Genomic DNA, 25,231 nt, shown 5'->3' on the forward strand with positions numbered 1-25,231 from the left:
AAAGCACAGCAGGTCAGGCAGCATCCGAGGAGCAGGAAAACGGCAAAAAGCCCTTCATCAGGAACTTGAAATCCAAACCTAAATGATGCATTTTGGGAACATGAACAAAACAAAAGCCAACACGATGACTGGTCAGACCGGAGGAAGCAGAAGGTCAGAGGGACCTTGGTGCGCATGTCCATAGATCCTGAAAGGCAGTAAGATAGCAAGGGATATGGTATACTTGCCTTCATTTGTCAAGGCATTGATTAGAAGAGCAAAGAGATGGAGCTGTATGTAATGTTCTTTAAACCACAGCGAGAGTAGTGTTTCAGCGCTGGTGCCACACTGTAGGAAGGAGGAGAAATGGAGATGTACAGCTGTGAAGACAGACTAAACAGACTGGGGTTGTTTTCTTCACAGCAGTGAAGGCTGAGGAGGGACCTGATTGAAGTGCACACAGTAAAGAGGGGCATGAATAGGTTAGCTACAAAGAGACCCCCTACTCGAGGAGTCCCAAACTCGGGGGGTTGGCACAGATTTAAGGTAAGGAGCAGAAATTTTAGAGGGGATTTGAAGGGGAAAATGACTCAGATGTCAGTGCGAGTATCTGGAACTCACTGCTCAAAAGAATGGTACAGGAAACACCATCAAGGCACTGAATAAGTATTTGGATAATTACTTTCTCAGGCTGCTCACCTTTCTCCCCTCCACCAGCCCAGTGCCCACAGACCCCGCTCCTCCTTTCTGTCTTTCACACTTCTATGCCTCCTTCCCTCGTGATAAATTTGCCGAATACAGTTCGAACCGTGTGGGTTCCTTAACAAGGAAAGTCACAAGGAAAGCAAGAAGCTGGATCTCTGACGGTGATATTTGATCTCTCCCCAGCTCCAGCCTCTCTGACTCTGGATCCAAACACAGCGCATCCCCTGCTCATCCTGTCTGAGGACCGGACCAGTGTGAGACTCGGAGACACAGAGCAGCCGCTCCCTGACTCTCCGGAGAGATTTAATTCCTGGCTCTGTGTCCTGGGATCAGAGGGATTCACATCAGAGAGACATTACTGGGAGGTGGAGGTGGAGGTGGGAGGGAAGACGGCGTGGAGAGTGGGAGTGGTCTGAGAGTCTTCCAGGAGGGGATAGGATTCTGGAATGTGGAGCTGATTCCTGGAGATAGTTATGTTGCCCCCACATGGAATCCCCTCTCCCTGAGTGTGAATCCCCGGAAGATCGGGGTTTTCCTGGACTATGAGAGTGGACAGGTGTCATTTTACAATGCGGACACCATGTCCCATCTCCACACTTTCACTGAGAGGGTCTTCCCCTTGTTCCATTCGGAATGGAATGACAGCGGGAAAAACTCCCCCCCCCCGACAATCTGCGGGATTAAAGGGCACTGACAGATCCATCCCATAATTTCATCCCGTCCTACTGCTTCCTGCCAGCTGTAAACTGATGGGGGTCAGTCTCAGTCTGGGGGAAAGAAGGAGGGGGAGAGAAGAAACAAATAGAAGCTCAATTGTAGAGAGGGACTGACTGGGTAGAGTGAGCTGTGAGCTGCAGGAACCCGGGGACCTTCCTGCCTGTAATGTTGCTCCACAGGCGGGAGGTGGCGCTACATGACATATCTTGGCAGGGCCGCGGCTGTCCTGTTCTCAGTAAATTGCACAAATAAAGCTATTTTTAAACTAAAAATAGATTTGAGGTATAACTTCATCGCAGGGGCCTCACGGCTAAAAACTCGAAGCACTTAACACCGTTATCCTGAGTTCTGTAAACAATTTATCCTTTTAAAGTATGATGCGGAGATGCCGGTGTTGGACTAGACCTTTTGCTCTAAATTCTGTGTCCCATGATCCTGCACCACCAGCTCCCTGACGACGCAGCAGATCTCCCAAATCTTGCACTTCCAAATAAACCTGTCAGACTTTCACCTGGTGTTGTGTGATTTTAAAAAAAAACTTTTTTAAAGTTAAAGGGTTTCTGAATCTATTGTGGTGAAAGCAACAAATACTGGACCTTACAGCGGATCAGGCAGTATCCATGGAGAGAGAACAAGCTCAAAAACCTCTTTTTCTGGCAGTGAGGTCCTGGTCCTCAGCCGCCGGGTGCAAACCCTGTCCATTATTCTCCTTCCATTACTTTACATCTCTGGCCCCTAGTATTTGCCCTCTGTCTATACTCTTTATCTGGGCCTCACAATTTTATACACCGCATATCATCCATCTCTTCCGCCTACTCTATTTCAAACAAGCCTCTCCCATAATTAAAATTCTCCAGTTCCATAACACTGTTTTAAATCTCCTCTGCACCCTTGCTGATGTGATCACACGCTTGCTGTAATTAGTCAAGATTCCCGAGAGAGCACTCTGAAATCTCACTAACAGTTAATCAGTAATAATTTACATTCCTTTACTGGCTGCAACCAAGACAATAGCCACTTTGCACAATTGGTAGGATGGCTGGCTTGCCTTACAAACTGATGCGACATTTTAGTTGGTTGAAGTAACTGTGAAGGACTTCCCTTCTCAACCTTTCCCCTTTCCTAAAGCATGGTGACCGTCAGATTAACTCACCACCAGGTGTCCCTCTCTCATGAGAGAGCGGTACTATTTGCCAGCCCTGCTATCTGCAGAGACCTATGCACATGTTTCCACTGTAATGTTCATTTGTTGTGTGTTCCCACCTTCCCCACACACATGTCCTCACACTTTGCGAGACTGAATCTTTGTCACTTTCTGTACTTTTGTCTTGGACATCAGGCCAACATTTGGGGATAAAATCAAGAAGCAATTTCTAATGACAAAGGCTAGTGGAAATTTGGAACTCACTATCCACGATCCTTTGTGGGGAGCCAGTCACTTGAAAGCCTCAAGATTGATATTGACAGGTATACCCTACACATATTTTATTAAGTTTCTGACTCAGCACAACTGAATCAAAGTTTGCAGTTACTACTCAGGCAATATCTCTCCTAAAAAAAAAAGATCAGCACTGAAGATAGCACATAATTTAATAGAAATGTTATTATAGATAAATTTGAAAAGTTATCATCTTGAGGGCAGTCAGGGATATGAAATAAATGCTGGCCTTGCCAGTGATACTCAGATTGCTTGATTGATTAAATATTTGAGAACACAAGACCTTTAAAAATTCCCTTTGCACATTCATTCAGATGTGGTCAATGTTTTTAGTCTCTACTTTGAAATATTGAGTTATCAATACTCATAATATTGTAGTTATTTGTAATTAGTCCGTTCAGACATGCTGTGACATAACTCTAGAGCCAGAGGGCTTTGAACCCAGACATTCTGGCTCTAATATAGGGGCACCATGTCAGATGGTGAAGTCTGAAAATTAGGAATTAAGGGTCTAATGATGACCACAAAAATCATTAACAATTGTCAGAAAACTTCACCTGATGAAGGAGCAGCACTTGTGATTTCAAATAAACCTATTGGACTATAATCTGCTGTAATATGACTTCTGACCTTATCCATCCCAGTCCAACACAGGCACCTCCAAACTTTGGGAAGGAGACTGCTGTCCTTACCTGGACTGCCCTATATTTGACTCAGTTTCCCCAGCGATTTGGTTGACTTTTAATTGTCCTCTAGACAAACAGGGATGGACAATAAATGCTGGTATAGCTAGTGATGCCCACTTCCCATGAATGAATAAGAGACAATTTTAATCCAAGCTTCCTTCCCAGGTACTCAACACATGCCCTCCCACTTGATGTGATCCCATTTGCAAATAGTTGCGATTCATTCAGCTTTGTCATTCAAGTCATGAATAGATATTATGAATAGTGCATTGTAAATAAAAACATTACAAAATTCAATGCATTACATAGAAAGAGTAGTCATCTTTTAAATCCTGTGAGTGCAGAGTGTATGGCACAACAGGATTTACATAGAACAGCCTCATTGTTCCTGAATGGACTAGATGGTATTCAGTTCATATTCAGGGACAATGCGTCCTTGTTGAGCTGAGTAACATTACAATTTTTTTCTCTTCTTTCACAGAACTTAACATTTAGTTCAGCCGTTCTCAACAGGAGCCATGTGGCCTCCTTAGGCCCACATTTAAAGGGGGCCACAGACTGAAAACTGTGAGAAGGGGAGCCCCAAAGGTTTGTGGGGCCTTGCTAACTGAACTGATGAAATGTCCGAGCAACAACCTTCATTGGCGTCCATAGTTTCCCTCCTATTTGTAGTATCTTTCCAACACAACATTTGAATTTGCTGCACTTGGTAAATTAACTGCTTAAGCTCCTGTCACACACCTCGCTTCAGAATCAGTCGCGAATCAGACAGCACCAGGTCATTATATTCAATCAAGGGTTCTCGCATCCATTACCATCGTACTTCATTATCTGAAGGTCAGCCTGTCTTGCTTGGCCTTTTTTATCCTAGTTCATTTGTTCATTATTTTCCTTGGAGAAGAGCCTTATGATTATTATTTTGTTTTTCAGAAATAATTTTATCCACAAGTTCCTTGGCAAAAAGAAAGTATCGGCAGTATTTAGTGGAACAGCTGTCGTACAGTTTCATCGCATCTCCGCAAAACCCATCTTTGCCCATGTCTTGGAACAGCATGACAATGTTGTCAAATGAGAGCAGAGCATAGAGGGCAGAGCACAGAGGGCAGATTACAAGGGTTACACCCAAAAACTTGACTTCTTCCAGCCTCCTTCCTGACTAATTTAGATTGCAGCGTGCAAGATTTCTTGTCTTTCAATGAGAATTCCTTGGCTTGCGACCGGCGTGATGGTTCTTTCTGCATCAATTTTCCTCAAGGCAACTCAGAAAATCCTCAGAGAATGAGCTCTTTGTGGATGGCTTCACTTCAAAAATTGGGGGTCTAATGTCCAAACATCAAAGAATTTGACCAAGCCTTTGCCCTTAGAACCTGGCCATATTAGATTCCTGGTCAATATGCAGCCTGACCTTGGTCATTGCTTTCCCATCAACTTCATGATTATAGACCATTTGAAAGGTACTTTAAAAGCATAGACCCTTCCAGAGCACTTGTTAGCAAGTGACACTGGTAAAATTAATGTGCCGGTCTTAACCATGTTAATGTTTAATGAGACAGCAGTTCACTAGTTCTTGACTGGACAGACAGTTAAGGGTGACTTGTCCCAGCCAGGCCAAAAGAATGGGTAGACCTTTTCTGAGAAGTTGACTTGAAATGTGTAAAGATGGAACATGTCATCGGCATTGAAAAAAGACACCCTTCCTGCCTCCACCTCCAGGAACACCCCGATCGTTCCAGGACTGGTCGTTACCGTGACTTTGGAGCGTTGCGCATCACTTATTCCATATGGCTCACCATCCTTCCCAATCGTCCAGAACCCAGCATCGGCGCACAGGTCAGGCATGCCCTTGCGCTGCACTGAGCCTTTGGTGACACCTACATCCCAGTAGGACTTGTCAGCCACCTTCACCTCCCAGTAGTGGGCCCCCTCCGTGAAACCATCTGCGCCCAGCACATAAGGGACAGAGTCAAACCGCTCCGGGTTGTTGGGGACATCCTGTGCATCTCCGGCTTGCACACTCAGCCTGTCTGGAGACACCATCAGACATGTGTTGGCTGTTTCAGGGTCCATCTTTACATGGGCTAGGAAAGAACACAAGAAGGTGAGAAATAGAAGAAAGAACAGACTGCACAGCCCCATGAGTTTGCTCCATTGATCAGTACGATCATAGCACCCCCATAGTATGGAAAGAGGCCATTTGACCCATCATGTTACTACTGATCCTCTCAAAAGCATCCCATCCATAAACAGACCTTGATCCCATCTGCATAATTCTGCATACAGCATGACCAATCCACCCAGCCTGCACATCTCTGGACTGTCACAGGAAACTGGAGCACCCAATAGGAAACCCAAGCAGCCGTGGGAAGAACACACAAATGCCACACATCACTGATCTGTCTCCCAAGTTACTTCACTATCCACCAAATCTCAATCCCCTTGTCTCTGAAATAGCCTAGAGATCAGTCAGTCAATCAGCTCAAGAGAAATTAGGCATGGACACCAAATGCCAGCTTCAACAGCAAGGCCCACCTCCCATGTCAGCAATATCCTGACAAAAGCTCTATCAATTGCACCCTTGAATGTATTCAATGATTGGGCATCTCCTGATCTTTAGGCTACAGAGTTCTGAGCATTAATAAATCTCAGAGTAAAAACATTTCTCCTCATCTCAATCCAAAATATCTGACCCCACCTACCTTTTCAAGTCAGGCAGCGGCTAGCACTGCGGACTCAGCACCAAGACCCAGGCTCGATTCCACCTTGGATGGCTGTCTGTGTGGAGTTTGCATGTTCTTTCTATATCTATGTGGGTTTCCACTGAGTGCACCAATTTCCTCTCACAGTCCAAAGTTGTGCAGGTTAGGTGGATTAGCTAAAACTTGCTCTCAAGTTTTGAGAAGATTTGTCGCTCAGGTTAAGGTTCTGGAAGTAGGTTTGCTCACTGAGCTGGAAGGTTCATTTTCAGACATTTTGTCACTGCACTACGTAACATCGTCAGTGAGCCTCCAGATGAAACACTGCTGGTGTAGCCCACTTTCTACTTATGTTTTTGGGTTTCCTTGGTTTGGTGACATCATTTCCTATGATGTCGCCATTTTCTGTTCTTTTTCTCAGGGGATGCTAAATGGGATCCAAGTCAATGTGCTTGTTGATAGAGTTCCAGTTAGAATGCCATGCTTCTCATAATTCTCGTCTGGCTTGTCATGGATGGATGTATTATCCCAGTCAAAGTGGTGTCTTTCCTCATCTGTATGTAAGGATGCTAGTGAGAGCGGGTCATGTCTTTTTGTGGTTATTTGATGTTCATGTATCCTGTATTCAATGAACACAGTCTGCTGATTTTTCAGCTACAAACCCAAAGAAGCAGTCAAAACACGGCCAGAAACCCGAGCCACTCTCCCCTACATCAAAGACATCTTGGAAATGACTGGCAGACTATTCAGACCCCTTGGCATCATGGTAGCCCACAAACCCACCAGCACACTAAAACAGCAACTAATGAACTTGAAAGACCCTAAACAGACAATAAGCAAAACCAATATCATTTACAAAATACCTTGCAAGAACTGTAACAAACACTACATTGGACAAAAAGGCAGAAAACTAGCCAGCAGGATACATGATCATTAACTAGCCACAAAAAGATGTGACCCACTCTCACGTAGTGTCCTTACATACAGATGAGGAAGGACGCCACTTCAATTGGCATAACACATCCATCCTAGAATAAACCAGATAGAGACATGCACAAGAATTCCTAGAAGCATGGCATTCCAACCGGATCTCTATCAACAAACACATTGACATGGATCCCATTTACCAACCCCCTGATAAAAAGAAAAGGAAATTACATCACCACAGGTAATGAAATCACCAAACCTAGGAAACCCAAACACAAAGAGAAAGTGGGCTTCACCACCAGTGCTTCATCCAGAGGCTCACTGATGTTACCTAATATGGTGATGAAACATCTGAAAAATGAACCTTCTAGCTCAGTGAACAAATCGACATCCAGAAACCTGCTCTATTATGTCTAGGGATATGCAGGCTAGGTGGAGTTTAAAAAAATGTATTTGTAGGATGTGAGCACTGCTGGCTGACAAACATTTATTCCCCATCCCAAGTTGCCCCTAAATGTGTGAAGGTGTAAAGCCTTCTTGAACTTCTGCAGTCCACCTGCTGTAAGTAGATCCACAATGCCATTATGGAGGACATTCTGGGATTTCGACCAAGCGACAATGGCAATACAGGGCGACCCCATATCCATGGGTCTGGTTACCATGGTTTCACGCAGCCCGAACATATAAAAGGGAACCTTCCACAACGAGGGACAAGGAGTCTGCCAGGAAGATACATTTCCCTTTTAAATGAATGGCTCCATTTCTACCCGCGGTTTCAGCCTTCTGCAATAAATCCTGGAATGGATCCCTCCCGGTTACGAGGGGACTACTGTATATTTCCAAGTCAGGATAGAGAGTGGCTCAGAGGGGAGCTTGGATTGTTGTGTTGCACCCATGGATCTGCTACCTTGTCCTTCTAGATAGTTGTAGGCTTAGAAGGTGCTATCTTAGGATTTTTTGGTGAATTTCTGCAGTGCACCTTGTAGATAGTACACACTGCTGGTACGGAGGTAGAGAAAGTAGATGATTGTGGGTGTAGTGCCAGTGCAGCAGGGCTGCTGTGTCCTGGATAGTGTCAAGTTTCTTGAGTATTGTTGGAGTTGCACCCATCCAGGGCAAGGGCAGAGTATTCTACCCCACTCCTGACTTGTAACTTTATGGACAGGCTTTAAGGATGACATTAGCCATGGTAAATGAGGGGTTACCGGGATAGGGCAATGGGCCAGATCCAGATGGGATGCTCTTTGAAGGGTCACTGCAGGCTCTGAGCAGAATTGGCTTTTTCCATAGTGTAAGGATTAGACTCACTAGCCAGGGAACCAGCTTCACAGTGTTTACTCTGCCAAGCCTTCTCAGAAATATATATATTTCAAAGAGGTTCCTTCTCATTCTTCTGAAGTCTAAAGGTTACCAGCTCAAACTTCAATCACGTTTTCAACATTACTGCCAACATTTAGGTCTTTGGTCATGAAGAATTTTCCCAAGGGTGTGAAGAATGTTCTGCAAATATATCCCATTTTATCACTGACTGATTTTGCACAACACGAATTGGTCAAAAGATTGCTAGGCCTGTTGCAAACAGTTCAAAATAAGTTTTCCACATCCATTGTGAAGGACGTTTTCACCATCACAAAGAATTATAAAAGCCACGTATTGAAAGCATTTCCATTGAGAGCTCTTTCACCATTGCCAGCTTATTTACCACCCTGTATTTGCAAGCCTCAGAAAAATATATCCATCAAAGGGTGTGATTCTGCTATTGGAAATAATTTGGTAAATAATTCAGATGGTGCTACAAGTTATACCAGAGACCAATTTAAGATCATCAGCTGGGCACATACAACCAGATGCATTTAAACATGCTGGAAGTTACACATATAAATACACAAGATCCTATTGCATGTCAGTAACAAGAATTTGTGCATATATTTCACTTTTGGTCATAAATCCAGGTTCACAGAGGCAACCAATCCTCTGCTGTATTTCCAGGCAACTCCCTGACCAATCAGAATCCACCAGCCTCACCTCTACACCAAAGATGACCCAACCAATTTGCATCTTCCTGTATAAAACGCCTGTCGTGATTCTGTTGCTGCACCCAAAGTCCAGCAAAGGTGAGATCAGATCCTTCCGGGTTAGTTTGAAAAAAAAATTGAGGAATAAAAATGTGATGTCAGAAAAAATGCCAATAGAGCTGTCAAACTGTCTTAAACTCCTGAGGAGGTCTTATGGTACAATGGGTCACTTCACAACTTGTATCTGTTGAATTTGCACTATAACACGACCTAGGAAATTGATAAGTAATCTTGTAAATCCTTCTGATGATCCAAAAGATGGTGGTTAGGGCAGTATCGTGTGAGGTCTTACCTACATTGACAATCTTACCTGCATAGCTCCGTATCCTGTTCCACTCTGCAAAAGTAACACAGAAATAGTAACTGAAGATAACTAATAAACTGTAGTACTCTCAAAACACGACAACAATCAAAGTACATTGTGGCTTTCAGTACACCAAGGATCTGACATTGACCCACAGTGGGTAGCGAAAGGCAAAGACATTGACCCACAGTGGGTAGCCAAAGGCAAAGGCGCACATGCACGCACACACACGCAATTAACACTGGGCTAACATCAAAAAAATATACAAACGTTGATAGATTCTTGGAGTCATAGAGGTGTACAGCACAGAACAAACCCTTCAATCCAACTCATCCATACTGACCAGAAATCCTAAATTAACCTCTTCCCATTTGCCAGCATTTGGCATAAATCCCTCTAAACCCTTCCTATTCATATATCCACCCAGGTTTCTTTTAAATGCTGTAACTGTACCAGTCTCCATCATTTCCCCTAGTAACTCATTCCATACACACACCGCCCTCTGCAATGAAAATGTTGCCCCTTAGGTCCCTTTTAAATCTCACTTTAAAGTTATGCCTTCTAGTTTTGAAATCCCCCACCCTGGGGAAAAGACCTTGGCTATCCCCGCCCTTCATGATTTTATAAACCTCTAATGTCACCCCTCAGCTCCTGATGTGCCTGAGAAAACAGCCCCAGCCTATTCAGCCTCTCCCTATGGCTCAGTCCCTCCAACCCTGGCAACATCCTTGTAAATCTTTTCTGAACTCTTTCAGGTTTCACAACATCCTTCCGATAGGAGGGAGATCAAAATTGCACACAATATTCCAAAAGTAGCCTAACCAATGTCCTGTACAGCCGCAACTTGACCTCCCAACCCCAATACTCAATGCAGTGACAAAAAAAAAGAAAAGCATACCAAATGCTTTTTTCACTATCCTATCTATCTGCGATTCCACTTTCAAGGAACTACAAACCTGCAACATAAGGTCTCTGTTCAGCAACACTCCCCGGGACCGTTCAGTGTATATGTTCTGCCCTAATTTGACTTTCCAAAATTTGGCACCTCCCATTTATCGAAATTAAACTCAAGAACCATTGTCACTCCTCGGTATAATAGCCCATCTAATCCCAGTTCTATTGTATTCTGAGGTAATGTTCTTCGCTGTCCACAAGACAACCAATTTTGGTGTTATCTGTAAACATACTGACTATATCTCCTGTATTCATATCCAAATCATTTGTACAAATGACAACTGAAGATTCTTTTCAATGTGCATTCACACAGGTATCATACCTGACTGGACCAGAGGTCTCCATTGCTCTGAAATGAAACAGTGAAGAGAAAAATGTGTGAATAAAACCCACTCAATATACTTAACACTATCAACAAATTTTGCTTTCACGCCAGGGTTTTCTTAAAGAATAAAGCCAAATCCATTTTAAGTATGGCAGCAATAACTAACGTATTATTAAGAAAATCTAGCCAGGATGTGAAGTCCTGATCTATTGCCAGCATTTCTGATCAACAAATACCTGCGCTAGCAGTTCCCATTCTATTTTTCTACATCAACAGTCAGACTGTGATTGCAACATCTGGCCATCTAGTGGCACTACAGAGCAAGTTAACTGAAGCTCCCTGCTCAACTCCCACCAATATTTTCATATTTGGTAAAGAACACGCAAGGGTATATTTTCTGAGAAGCACTGGAGGATTAGCCTCCTGCAATAGAACTGCCTGAGTTTCCATCTTGAACGAAATTTGAAGGGACGAAAATTGGACCCATTGCCCAGCAACACCTTATAAAAGCTAGCTTTGTCTTCCTGCTGCAAAGTAAATACCCAATCCACGTTTATTAACTGGGACGTGATCAATTCAAAGTGAATCCAGACTCTATAATTTTAGTTAAAAATGAGGAGGCCCAGATCACTTTCTACAAAGTTGCCGTTTACAGACATGATGATCTCTAGATGTTCAATCTCTCATGAGTGCCTGCAGCTCTGTCTAGAAATCTGTTTCAGTAAACAAGTTATTTGTAACACCAGGAGGGAGACTAGTCAATCCCAGATTATTACACCCAACTGAGGGAAAGCATGGTGCAGACTTGAACCTGTTTTTTTTTTTATGCTCAATTACTAACTGCAGCTGAGCTGAAGATGAAGGCACATTTTTACTGACAGCTAACTCACCAAATTCAGTGCGTAGCTTCTGATATTCTGTGAATAAGGAATGATCAGAAATGGTTAAAGCAAAGAGCTGACATCTTCAAATAAACAATTGACTATACACTTACCAACACATACAAATTTTATTATCAGTAGTTATTTCCCAAAGCTGATTTCAAACAAAAAATGAACCGACCTGTGTTCATATACTGCCTTCGGGCACCAAGTGATTTACAAGGAGATGGTACAAAAACAATGAAATAGGTTTGAAACATTAACTTAGTTTTTCCTCTTTCAACTGATGTTCCCTGGACTGCTGAGTTTCTTTGTTTTAGATCACTAACCAATCATTTTGTGAAAAGAAGGAGAGATAGATGTAGAGATTGGGGGTGGGGGGGCAGGGGAGAGATGGAGATTAGGAGATAGAGAGATAGAAAGATATAGATAGATAAAGATAGAGAGCAAAAGAGGCAGAGAGAATGAGACAGTCAGGCAGACAGACAGAGTAAAGTAGAGAAAGAATACAGGAGGAGTTTTGAGAAGATAGAATATAGGAAGACGAAGAGGGAATGAAGAAAGTAGATAGGGCTGGAAGCAAAAGGGCAGCAGGTGTGACGAGGTGCAGAAGAAAGAATGAACTGGGGAGAAAACAAGCAGGAAGAGGAGAGGGATGGGGAGACACAAGGAGGAAAAGAGAGACAGAGATGCAGAGACATTAGCAGAAGAGAAGGCGAAGGTGAGGAAGGAGAGCAGAAGAGAATGAATGAAAAAAGGGAAAGAAAGAAAACCTGGGGAGCATTTGGGGTGTGGGTGTCAGAGAGAGAGACAGATAGAGAGATTCTGAGGAGCAGAAGATGAGAATGGGAGAGGAAAGCGAGAGAAAATATGAAATGCGAGTGAGGCAGAGAGACTGAGAATGAAAATTAGCAGAGAGAGAAGCATTTGCTGTCTGCTTCTGGGTTTTCAATCTGTTCCCTGTCAGAGCATGCACCATCCCAGTTCCCTCCCTGCTCCAGTGTCGAGGTGAACTTCACCTCTTCAGGCCCACACACAGTTACATACCTGCTTTCTCCGACTCCCTCTCTTCATCTGTAAGACAGAATCAAGAACTTAGCAATAGCATGGAACAATGACCCGAGTGAGATATTATACAATATTAATAAAATGGAAAATCAAGGCTAAAATGTGTGCTCCTCGACACTGGTAACGTAACTGAGCCCCAACACAGACTGAGAAACAGGCCCCCAGACTGAGAAACAGGCCCCCAGCCCGAGCGCAAACTGAGAAACAGGCCCCTAAGCCCTGAGCGCAGACTGAGAAACAGGCCCCCAGCCCGAGCGCAGACGGAGAAACAGGTCCCCAGCCTGAGCACAGCCTGAAAAACGGGCCCCAGGCTGAGCGCAGACTGAGAAACAGGTACCAGCTCGAGCACAGAGTGAGAAACAGACTTCAGCCCAAGCACAGATAGAGGCCCCCAGCCTGAGCAGAGACTGAGAAACAGCCCCCAGACTGAGTACACATGGAGAAACAGGCCCCAGTCTGAGCACGAACTGTGGAAGAGCTGCAGTAAGTCTGCCTTTGGTTTGAATTGGCCATCGACAGAAATAAAAATTCTGATTAAATTACTTACCAACTTGTTTCTTAAATTGTTCATGTTCTGTAATAGATAAGGGAGAGGCATTAATCACAAATTTGAATTTCACAATGTCTCAACCTTCTTTTTCTGCTATCTTTTGTTGTCCTCTGTGCTCTAGATTGACCTCTGTGCTCTGAGCTCAGTCTCCATTAGCCAGACTCACTCGGTCTGGGAGGAACCAGCAGTAGCCCATGGAAGCATCTACCACCACAAACTGGAGCAGTGGATAGTGCAACACCAATCCAATCGACGGTTCTCAGTATCATCTGTACCCACACAGCAAACCCCCAGCTACAGCAGGAATCATCGACCTGAATACCACGGCAAGCATTGGGTCAGGCCAACATTGGCATCATCTGGGGAGTGAAGAGTTCATGCTATTGGAAAGATGTTGTGAAATCTGAAAGGGTTGAGAAAAGATTTACAGGGATGTTACCAAGGTTTGAGGATTTGAGCTATAGGGAGAGGCTGAATAGGCTGGGTCTGTTTTCCCTGGAGGTTTATAAAATCATGTGGGGCATGAAGAGGATAAATAGACAAGATCATTTAAACCTTAAGATTTAAAAGGCACCCAAGGGGAAATGTTTTCACGCAGAGGGTGGTGAGTGTATGGAATGAGCCATCAGAGGACATGGTGGGGCTGGTACAATTACAATATTTAAAACAAATCTGGATGGGTATATGAATAGGAAAGCTTTAGAGGGATATGGGCTAAATGCTGGCAAATGGAACTTGATTATTTTAGGATATCTGGTTAGCATGGACGAGTTGGATTGAAGGGTCTGTTTCCATGCTGTACATCTCTCTCACTCTATGCCTTTTCCCTCAGAGTAGAGACAAAACCCAGAAGACATGAAGCAGCTGGAACACGAACAGATGTTCAGTAACACGGGGAAACAACTCTCCAGGAAGGAATGGTCAATATCTTGGTCAAAGTGACCACTGCCCAGGAATGGGAACTCTCAGAATTACACAATGTGTGGATTATTTAAATGTCTTTGAATTTAGAAAATAAGTTGATAGGGTTGTTAAGAAGGCGTATGGTGTGTTGGCTCTCATTAGCTGGGGGATTTAGTTTAAGGGCTGCAAGGTTATGCTGCAGCTCTACAGAGCCCTGGTTAGACCACACTTGGAATATTGTGTTCGGTTTTGGTCACCTCATTGTAGGAAGCATGTGGAAGATTTAGAGAAGGCGCAGAGGAGATTTACCAGGAGGCTGCCTCAACTGGAGGGCATGTCTTTTGAAGAAATGTTGAGGAAGCTAAGGGTTTTCTCATGGGAGCGAGGAAGGGTGAGAGGCGATTTGATAGAGGTGCACAAGATGATGACAGGCAGAGACAGAGTGAATAGTCAGAGATTTTTTAGGACAGAAATGGCTATCACAAGGGGGTATAATTAAGGTGTTTGGAGGGAAAAAAAAGTGAGGGATGGGGAAGGCCTGTTTGATTGTTCCTCCAATTCCTCACAACCAAAGTCATGTGACCAAACCTCCAGAAGTGCATCAAACCAGAGTTGATAACACATCTGCTGTCCCTCTCCTCCAGCAGAAATTCCTCAGCTCCCTGCTTACCTGCAATAATGATGGCCATTTTCTTTTCTGTAAAAAAGGAAAAGAAAGAGATGTTAAAGCATAGAACCTTCTAGAAGATGCCACCACTTGCAAGGCTTCTGGAATGAATGTGGTGAACATTATCCAGGTCTACCCTCGCCCTGCACAGGTCAGTGATGAGATTACCCAGTCCACCAGGTTAGGTACAGGATAAAAACTATCCTTCTACCCTGTCCCATTAAATACTTCCAGCATAACACAATTAGATATCAAGTGAAGCTCCCTCAAAACCATCCTATCAAACACTCCTGGGTCAGGGAAAATACAGGGTTAGAATCAGATTGAAGGTCTGTCTATACCACCCCCATCAAAAATTCCCAGGAGGTACAGCATAGTTAGGAACAATGTAAATCTTCTTGTTCTTTACTGTTCCATCAAATACTCTCAGGAAATGCAGATACGGAGTAGATATAGCACAAAGCTACCTCTGACTGTTGGCATCAAACACTTTGGTATATCCAGTAAAACTAAACCCATTAAGCTGAAAGCACCAGGAATAAACTTGGGGTAGTTCGCCACATTGCCTTTAGTTTCTCATGACCAATGCGATGCTGGTGAAGAAAGCTGTGCTGAACATGAGCTGCGAACCCAAACCCAGAGAGAAAATGCTTTGGAAATGATCTCTTACCATACAACTGCTGGAGTTCTTCACATTCTGAAGAGAAAAACAGACAAGAGCAAAATTTGTCATATGCAGAACAAAGCAATGTAAAATCAGATCATTGGTTGTAGCAGAAATGTCACTGAAAAAAATCCCTGAAATCATTTCTCAGAGATATTTTTAAGTTTAGACAAAAAAAAACTTTTTAAAAATAATTATTATATGAGTAATTCTTGCATAGCATTGCTCACCTATCAGATAATACATTGCGTATACATTTAGAGAGTCTGTTTTTCTTCAACTACATCTCAAAATGCTTCAAATATTACATTTAAAAATATCAGCTACACAGTGAGGTATTAGGTCAGATGACTAAAGGCTTTATCAATGAGGGAGGTTTTCATGGGACCGTGTTTAAAGAAGGAAATTGAGATTTGGGTAGGGGTGTAGTGTTTGGAACTGAAGCAACTGAAACCGTTCTCTCCAATGAAGGAACAATTATAATTTTTGGTATGCGAGAGGCTAGAATTAAAGGAGCACAGGAATGTCAGAGTTACAGAGCAGAGAAGGCAAGGACATGAGGGGATTGAGTGGGAAATTAAGAATGGAGACATTTTTCAACTAGGAGCCAATGTAGGTCTACAAACATGGGTGTGGAACAGGGGTTAGTGAAAACATAGAGTGCTGGATGGCCACAAATTTACAGGCTAGACTGTGAAAGCCCAGTCAGAGGGTGTTGAATGAGATGAAACTGTGTTGTCAGGAATGCATTTTTCCTCACATCAGAATGTCAAAGACTAGAAATGACTAGAAAATAATGAAATATGGGAGACGTTATTTGACTATTTGTAGAATTGTGAAGAGAATCGATTATGAAATCAATGACTGATTCACAAACACATGTCCTGATAAAAAAATGTGTAACTCACTCAATCTCAGGGAGCAGGAGGAGTGTGTGTTCATGGGAAGATTAAATCTTCCTTCTGAATAGAAGCCTGTGATTAACTCCAGGCATCCTGCTCAGGTTTTATGAGCCTTTTTATCAAAGTTGCAAAGACAACAAAATCATAGGAATCTTTTCTTTCCTACAGTGTGGGAACTGGCCCTTCAGCCCACCAAATCTACACCGACAATCTGAAGAGTAACCCACCCAGACCAATTACCCTTGACTAATGCACCTAACTGACACATCCCTGAACACTATGGGCAATTTAGTACAGCCAATTCACCTAACCTGTACATCTTTGGATTGTGGGAGGTAACCCACACAGACACAGGGAGAATGTGTAAAGTACACACAGACAGTTGCCCGAGGCTGGAATCAAACACAGGTCCCTAGCGCTGTGAGGCAGCAGTGCTATCCACTGGGCCACCGTGCCACCCTCTGCAGAGTAATTTTGCCGTTCACTCTCTGATTAGACTCTATCCTCATAAATCCAGTGCCTCTTAAAACTGATGCTAAGTCTGTCCTAGCATTTGCTGGCAGTTTCGATCAGTGAGCATTTTGGAAAGTAGTGAACACACCAGACTTGCTGCAATATTAATAAATAGTGATTTAAAGAGGAGTGTATTTCTAGATATCCACAGATTCCCAGCTCCGGGATTTGTTCGCATCAACTCAAGAAATTCCTGGAAAGTCTGCTTCTCAAGGATCCCAGTTCTGAGATCAATGAACATAACCAGCTCACAGTGAAGAAGTGACTGAATTAACTCATCCACTTCACATCATTTAATGTTCATTTACAATTTAATGTTCATTTTGATGGAACAGTTTGGGTGATATGGCCATTAACAGTTATTTACAAACCTGTTAACTTGTCTTCAGACGGGCTGATGCTGAAATGAAACATTACAATCCAAACAACGTGTGTTCACATAACTCACCTTTTTTCCCTGCTTGCTTCGCGTTCTCTGAAATGGAATAAACAAACAACGATGTGATCCTGAGTCGACAGTAACCAGGTCAAAGTCTGTCCTCCTCTTGCTCCCAGAAAGGCAGAGGCCCAAACCCACTCCTTCACTCAGCACCTGCTTTATGGCAGACCCATCAGGGGATTTGCAATGAGTTCTACGTTGTTCCAAAACTGTTTCTGTCCCACTAGAATCTGGTCCCAGTCAGAGTTACCATCCCGCTTTCCCAACACTCTCCCACTGTCTTGCTCTGGGGATAATCCACCCACAACTCCCTTCTATCCAATTGATTTCATGTTCTTACCTATCTCCTGGTGCAGTCTTTGATGCTCTGTTAAAAAAAAACGTGAAAACACCTCAATGAGATGACAATAAAGTGACCTTGCAATATCTCGGTTTGAAATTGACTCCAGTCTTGAAACTGCACAGAAACACAATCAGGGTCTGAATGAAACCGTCCCCAGCATCCCCAGGTTTCTGATTACTAACCTTCATTCACCTTTCTCTTCTCTTGCTCTGAAAGTTTAAAAATAATCCATGTAAGAAATGGTGAAAAATACAGAGGATTCATTTAGATTTAATTAACAGTGACCATATGTCCTCCAGTGTTTTATAGAAACAGAACTGTCTATTTAATGTGTTATGGACCAGACCAAGCCTCCTCAAACATATAAAAAGATAACGTAGAGCTGAACTTTTATTTAGAGGCAAGTGTAAGGCCCTTCTTTGTAAATGTGACTTGATTGGTCAAACCAACAGGCTTTGAGAAAAACACTATTCCGACACCACAATAAAATGCAAACTCAAAACAAAGAATTGGCACAACTTTATCTCTCTTGAAGACCTAATAAAATACTATTTAACTACTACACACCAACTGTTCCAATATCGCAGCATCCCATGAACCCACTCTTGGCGAAGGCAAATTCAGCAGAACAGTTTTTCCACACTTGCTACCTCCTCCAGTCCAGAAGAAGGGGAACCAACAGAATGAATCCAGCAGCAAAGAGAGAGGGAATGTAAGCTTTTAGTAGCAACTAAGAGAGAGCTGTATCTCGTAGCTTCACTCCAAAACCCCAACTTCAACAACTGAAAGCAAAACTAAAACGCTGGGTCGTTGTGAGCCTGACTCCATGTGCTCGGGCTTCTTCAGCTTAATTTTTTAAAGAAGAAGCTATTTACTCTGCTGTCCATGCAGCAGACACCTCGGCTCCAGGTTTACAATTCCTCTCTTCAAGAACCAGGACAGAACAAATCCCTCTCAAAGGCACATCTCATCACAAAGGAAGCATTATAGTATAGACTGATGGGCTGAAAAGCCTCTTCTGCACTGTATTCTTCTACATAGCCAACCTGTGAACAGCAAGATCCCACAAACAGTAACCAGGACAATGACCAGATCATTTCATTCCTCCGATGTTAATCGCATGATAAATATTGGCCAGGACACTGGGGAGCCCTCATCTGTTCTTCTTAGAGACACAGCATGTGCTTCCATTCATTCAAAGACCACATATTGAAGCCTAATCTAAAAGGCAGCTCCTCTGACAATGCAGCATTCCCTCAGCTCTGTGCTGGAGTGTCAACCTGGAGTTTAGTCCCCAAACCCTGGATAGGAACTTTAAGCCAAAACTTCATCATAGAACCACAATTAATTCAAGACATAAAACTCATCTTTGTAATGGAGAAAACCTGACTATTCCATCTTGCAGAACATATCGACAGTCTCGTCCTCCTTTCGCTTCTCAATGCCAACCCACCCACAGTTCTGAAAACCTTTCTTCCCGTTCAGGTCTGCGATGAGGAGAAATCTCCTCAATCTATGGGCTGTGAATCTTCTGAATTCTTTGCCTCATCAATCAAAAATGCAGGAAAATAAAAATGTAGGCTCTTTACGTGAGATATTGCAGAGAAGTCAATCCGCCAAGATCAGGCTGTACAGTGGAACAGCTCAACCTGCTCCAGCTGACTCCTGCTCTGGCTTCTCATTTTGTTCTGCACATCATTTTCGATAAAATGCGTTGAGATATTCTCAGAATGTGACAGGTGTTACAGAAAAGCAAATATTTCTTACTATTCATGCCATGAAGACCTTCAAACCCAAACTATTTGTTAACCGTTACATCACCAGGCCTAGGATTAGAGTTCTTCTCTCAAATGCTGTGACTATATTTCCACATCATTGGGTTTCCCATTCCCTTCACATTTATGTTTCAAACAGCAACTCACCCATGTCACCCAGCAGCCTTTCATGTTCTGTAATGAGTCAAAGGAAAACATTAAATCAGTGGCAGCACTTTGCAACTCACACTTATCCCTTTCCCAATCCCAGAGCAACGTGCGCCACCCAAATCACATCACCCACGCTCCCCGACTGTAAAAAGTCTTAAAAATATAAGGGAGGGAGAGGAGGAAATGGAAGAGAGGAGGAGGGAGAAGCACACAGGAAGGAGGAGCGAGAGGAGGAGGAAGGGGAGCGAGGAGGAAGGGGGGGGAGAGAGGAGGAAGGGGGGGGAGCGAGGAGGAAGGGGGGGGAGAGAGGAGGAAGGGGGGGGAGAGAGGAGGAAGGGGGGGGAGCGAGGAGGAAGGGGGGGGAGCGAGGAGGAAGGGGGGGGAGCGAGGAGGAAGGGGGGGGAGCGAGGAGGAAGGGGGGGGGAGAGAGGAGGAAGGGGGGGGAGAGAGGAGGAAGGGGGGGGAGAGAGGAGGAAGGGGGGGGAGAGAGGAGGAAGGGGGGGGAGAGAGGAGGAAGGGGGGGGAGAGAGGAGGAAGGGGGGGGAGAGAGGAGGAAGGGGGGGGAGAGAGGAGGAAGGGGGGGGAGAGAGGAGGAAGGGGGGGGAGAGAGGAGGAAGGGGGGGGAGAGAGGAGGAAGGGGGGGGAGAGAGGAGGAAGGGGGGGGAGAGAGGAGGAAGGGGGGGGAGAGAGGAGGAAGGGGGGGGAGAGAGGAGGAAGGGGGGGGAGAGAGGAGGAAGGGGGGGGAGAGAGGAGGAAGGGGGGGGAGAGAGGAGGAAGGGGGGGGAGAGAGGAGGAAGGGGGGGGAGAGAGGAGGAAGGGGGGGGAGAGAGGAGGAAGGGGGGGGGAGAGAGGAGGAAGGGGGGGGAGAGAGGAGGAAGGGGGGGGAGAGAGGAGGAAGGGGGGGGAGAGAGGAGGAAGGGGGGGGAGAGAGGAGGAAGGGGGGGGAGAGAGGAGGAAGGGGGGGGAGAGAGGAGGAAGGGGGGGGAGAGAGGAGGAAGGGGGGGGAGAGAGGAGGAAGGGGGGGGAGAGAGGAGGAAGGGGGGGAGAGAGGAGGAAGGGGGGGGAGAGAGGAGGAAGGGGGGGGAGAGAGGAGGAAGGGGGGGGAGAGAAGAGGAAGGGGGGGGAGAGAGGAGGAAGGGGGGGGAGAGAGGAGGAAGGGGGGGGAGAGAGGAGGAAGGGGGGGGAGAGAGGAGGAAGGGGGGGGAGAGAGGAGGAAGGGGGGGGAGAGAGGAGGAAGGGGGGGGAGAGAGGAGGAAGGGGGGGGAGAGAGGAGGAAGGGGGGGGAGAGAGGAGGAAGGGGGGGGAGAGAGGAGGAAGGGGGGGGAGAGAGGAGGAAGGGGGGGGAGAGAGGAGGAAGGGGGGGGAGAGAGGAGGAAGGGGGGGGAGAGAGGAGGAAGGGGGGGGAGAGAGGAGGAAGGGGGGGGAGAGAGGAGGAAGGGGGGGGAGAGAGGAGGAAGGGGGGGGAGAGAGGAGGAAGGGGGGGGAGAGAGGAGGAAGGGGGGGGAGAGAGGAGGAAGGGGGGGGAGAGAGGAGGAAGGGGGGGGAGAGAGGAGGAAGGGGGGGGAGAGAGGAGGAAGGGGGGGGAGAGAGGAGGAAGGGGGGGGAGAGAGGAGGAAGGGGGGGGAGAGAGGAGGAAGGGGGGGGAGAGAGGAGGAAGGGGGGGGAGAGAGGAGGAAGGGGGGGGAGAGAGGAGGAAGGGGGGGGAGAGAGGAGGAAGGGGGGGGAGAGAGGAGGAAGGGGGGGGAGAGAGGAGGAAGGGGGGGGAGAGAGGAGGAAGGGGGGGGAGAGAGGAGGAAGGGGGGGGAGAGAGGAGGAAGGGGGGGGAGAGAGGAGGAAGGGGGGGGAGAGAGGAGGAAGGGGGGGGAGAGAGGAGGAAGGGGGGGGGAGAGAGGAGGAAGGGGGGGGAGAGAGGAGGAAGGGGGGGGAGAGAGGAGGAAGGGGGGGGAGAGAGGAGGAAGGGGGGGGAGAGAGGAGGAAGGGGGGGGAGAGAGGAGGAAGGGGGAGAGAGAGGAGGAAGGGGGGGAGAGAGGAGGAAGGGGGGGAGAGAGGAGGAAGGGGGGGAGAGAGGAGGAAGGGGGGGAGAGAGGAGGAAGGGGGGGAGAGAGGAGGAAGGGGGGGAGAGAGGAGGAAGGGGGGGAGAGAGGAGGAAGGGGGGGAGAGAGGAGGAAGGGGGGGAGAGAGGAGGAAGGGGGGGAGAGAGGAGGAAGGGGGGGAGAGAGGAGGAAGGGGGGGAGAGAGGAGGAAGGGGGGGAGAGAGGAGGAAGGGGGGGAGAGAGGAGGAAGGGGGGGAGAGAGGAGGAAGGGGGGGAGAGAGGAGGAAGGGGGGGAGAGAGGAGGAAGGGGGGGAGAGAGGAGGAAGGGGGGGAGAGAGGAGGAAGGGGGGGAGAGAGGAGGAAGGGGGGGAGAGAGGAGGAAGGGGGGGAGAGAGGAGGAAGGGGGGGAGAGAGGAGGAAGGGGGGGAGAGAGGAGGAAGGGGGGGAGAGAGGAGGAAGGGGGGGAGAGAGGAGGAAGGGGGGGAGAGAGGAGGAAGGGGGGGAGAGAGGAGGAAGGGGGGGAGAGAGGAGGAAGGGGGGGAGAGAGGAGGAAGGGGGGGAGAGAGGAGGAAGGGGGGGAGAGAGGAGGAAGGGGGGGAGAGAGGAGGAAGGGGGGGAGAGAGGAGGAAGGGGGGGAGAGAGGAGGAAGGGGGGGAGAGAGGAGGAAGGGGGGAGAGAGGAGGAAGGGGGGAGAGAGAGGAGGAAGGGGGGGGAGAGAGGAGGAAGGGGGGGAGAGAGGAGGAAGGGGGGGAGAGAGGAGGAAGGGGGGGAAGAGAGGAGGAAGGGGGGGGGAGAGAGGAGGAAGGGGGGGAGAGAGGAGGAAGGGGGGGAGAGAGGAGGAAGGGGGGGAGAGAGGAGGAAGGGGGGGAGAGAGGAGGAAGGGGGGGAGAGAGGAGGAAGGGGGGGAGAGAGGAGGAAGGGGGGGAGAGAGGAGGAAGGGGGGGAGAGAGGAGGAAGGGGGGGAGAGAGGAGGAAGGGGGGGAGAGAGGAGGAAGGGGGGGAGAGAGGAGGAAGGGGGGGAGAGAGGAGGAAGGGGGGGAGAGAGGAGGAAGTGGGGGAGAGAGGAGGAAGGGGGGGGAGAGAGGAGGAAGGGGGGGGAGAGAGGAGGAAGGGGGGGAGAGAGGAGGAAGGGGGGGAGAGAGGAGGAAGGGGGGAGAGAGGAGGAAGGGGGGAGAGAGGAGGAAGGGGGGGAGAGAGGAGGAAGGGGGGAGAGAGGAGGAAGGGGGGGAGAGAGGAGGAAGGGGGGGAGAGAGGAGGAAGGGGGGGAGAGAGGAGGAAGGGGGGGAGAGAGTTGGGGGAGAGGAGGTGGGATGTTTAAGATGGGTGAGAAGGAAGGAGGAGCAGGGAGGGAGAAAAGGGAGAAGGAAGGATGGAGAGAAATAGGGAAGGAGAAGAGGTGGGAGAGCGGAGGAACGAAAGAAGAAGTAGAAGAAGTAGAAGAAGTAGAAGAGGAAGAGGTGGAGATGTAGAGGAGGGAGAGAGTGGAAGAGGGGGAGGAGGAAGGGGAAGGACAAAGGAGAAGGGCCCAATGTCTGGTTATCAGAGTGAATGAACTAGAGAGAAACTGGGGAGAGGGTCACTGACAGAGGATATGGACTCAAAACAATGGAAACAGAAACATGAGGGAGGTACCAGAAGGTTTTTTTTTCCATGATTTTCAACAGGAACCTTCTGAAGGGAATCACTGAAATAGTTAAAAAGGACAAGAAGTAATTGCAGAACTATGTGGAAAGAGCGAGAGAGAGAGAAAGGCAGTGTGAGGAAGGAAGAGAGGGGGAGGAGGAAGGAGAGACTGAGGGAGAAGTTGGGGGAGGAGGAGCATGAGGGAGAGAGAGAGGAGTAGAGAGAAGGGTGTAGAGTGGGGAAAATAGAGGGACAGGGTAGGGGGGATGGGATGGGAGTTGATGGAATGAGGAGTGCAGGTGGAAAGGGGCAAAGAGACAGAGAGGGGTAGAGAGATTCAGCTTCATTCTTTGAACCTCCAAAAATTAATTCTAAGTGAACTAGTCTCCCTTCAGAGATCTAATTGATCAAGTCTTGTTATCCCACACAACAGTCTGATAAGCCGACATTGTGCTACGTCCACAACCAGAACACCTTTAGTCTGGTAAGCAGACAAGCTGTACTCAATGCTCCAATCTCACCAAATCCCTGTACAATTAGAACGGGAAGAGAACAACGTGGAGGAGGGAAAAGTGAGAGGTGGAAAGGCAGAGAATGGGGAGAAGAGATAAGGTAAAGACAGAGAGGGGTGAGAGTGTGGAGGGAATGGGGAAGATAGGGGAAGGAGACGGTATGGGGGGGAAAGAGAACATGTGGGGGTGAACAGACAGTGCAGGGAGGAAGACAGAGTTTGGGGGGGAATTGGACACTGGGGGTGTAAGGGAGGGAGCGGGGAGAAGGGAGAGTGCAGGGGGAAGAGAGCGCGCGGGGGGGGGGGGGGAGAGAGAGCGCGCGGGGGGGAGAAGAGAGAGAGCGCGCGGGGGGGAGAAGAGAGAGCGCGCGGGGGGGAGAAGAGAGAGAGAGCGCGCGGGGGGGGAGAAGAGAGAGAGAGCGCGCGGGGGGGGAGAAGAGAGAGAGAGCGCGCGGGGGGGGAGAAGAGAGAGAGAGCGCGCGGGGGGGGAGAAGAGAGAGAGAGCGCGCGGGGGGGGAGAAGAGAGAGAGAGCGCGCGGGGGGGGAGAAGAGAGAGAGCGCGCGGGGGGGGAGAAGAGAGAGAGCGCGCGGGGGGGGAGAAGAGAGAGAGCGCGCGGGGGGGGGGAGAAGAGAGAGAGCGCGCGGGGGGGGAGAAGAGAGAGAGCGCGCGGGGGGGAGAAGAGAGAGAGCGCGCGGGGGGGAGAAGAGAGAGAGCGCGCGGGGGGGGAGAAGAGAGAGAGCGCGCGGGGGGGAGAAGAGAGAGAGCGCGCGGGGGGGGGAAAGAGAGAGCGTGGGGTGGGGAGAGGAAAGCGAGTGCGTTGGGGAGGGGAAAAGAGTAGCGGGGGAGGGCAGAGAGTAGCAGGGTAGAGAGTTGGGGAGTGCAGAGAGACAATTAGGTGAGAGGAAGAAACAGAAAGGGATAGGGAGTGTCTTGGGATGGGGGTGCGGGTACCAAGGCAGTGTTTATATGCTAGAATGCCCCAGCTGGATAATTGAGGGTTGGATCAGAAACTGACCGAGGGAACCTCCCGGAGACTGGTAAGATCAGTTACATACAGGAGGGGTCGGAGCCCTCTCAGGACAGAAACAGTAAAGGTCACAGTGGGAGTATGAAAGTCCTCAACAGTAAGAGCCAGTGTAACATCAGCACATGTCCCATAGATTGAAGAAACATCACTTACTAAGAAAACCATCAGACTTCTTGAGGCCTGGCAAAGAAAACCAAATAAATTAATGAACCCAATGGGCACCATATCCTTGGGAGATACAGTCAGAGTCGGACCGTAATGAAAAGGGTCCTCATTACACTGTTCATTACACACTTCATTAAAAATATACTCCTATTTCCCCGAAACACTAACGCTGTCTCTCTCTCTCCACAGATTCTGCCTAATCTATGCAGTGTT

General features: G+C 47.4%; 1 protein-coding gene across 2 annotated transcripts in view; it reads right to left on the reverse strand.

Annotated features, from left to right (window-relative positions):
• Nucleotides 1-2,984: 2,984 nt before the first annotated feature.
• The window catches only part of LOC122541548 (butyrophilin subfamily 2 member A1-like), a 34,221-nt gene continuing 11,974 nt past the window's right edge, over nt 2,985-25,231 (reverse strand). For both annotated transcript variants that reach the window (XM_043678377.2, XM_087979289.1), the window contains exons 6-18: nt 25,007-25,033; nt 19,656-19,682; nt 17,916-17,942; nt 17,731-17,757; nt 17,400-17,426; nt 15,543-15,569; nt 14,876-14,902; nt 13,300-13,326; nt 12,732-12,758; nt 11,694-11,720; nt 10,801-10,827; nt 9,531-9,557; nt 2,985-5,603 (exon numbers count right to left, since the gene is read on the reverse strand). In XM_043678377.2, the coding sequence (XP_043534312.2) occupies nt 5,086-5,603; nt 9,531-9,557; nt 10,801-10,827; nt 11,694-11,720; nt 12,732-12,758; nt 13,300-13,326; nt 14,876-14,902; nt 15,543-15,569; nt 17,400-17,426; nt 17,731-17,757; nt 17,916-17,942; nt 19,656-19,682; nt 25,007-25,033 (842 nt within the window). In that variant the 3' untranslated portion in view covers nt 2,985-5,085. The remainder of the gene's footprint in view (nt 5,604-9,530; nt 9,558-10,800; nt 10,828-11,693; nt 11,721-12,731; nt 12,759-13,299; nt 13,327-14,875; nt 14,903-15,542; nt 15,570-17,399; nt 17,427-17,730; nt 17,758-17,915; nt 17,943-19,655; nt 19,683-25,006; nt 25,034-25,231) is intronic.

This window comes from Chiloscyllium plagiosum, unplaced genomic scaffold, assembly GCF_037043375.1.
Source record: "Chiloscyllium plagiosum isolate Xiang-an unplaced genomic scaffold, Cpla_swu_hap1 HiC_scaffold_35, whole genome shotgun sequence".
NCBI lineage: Eukaryota > Metazoa > Chordata > Chondrichthyes > Orectolobiformes > Hemiscylliidae > Chiloscyllium > Chiloscyllium plagiosum.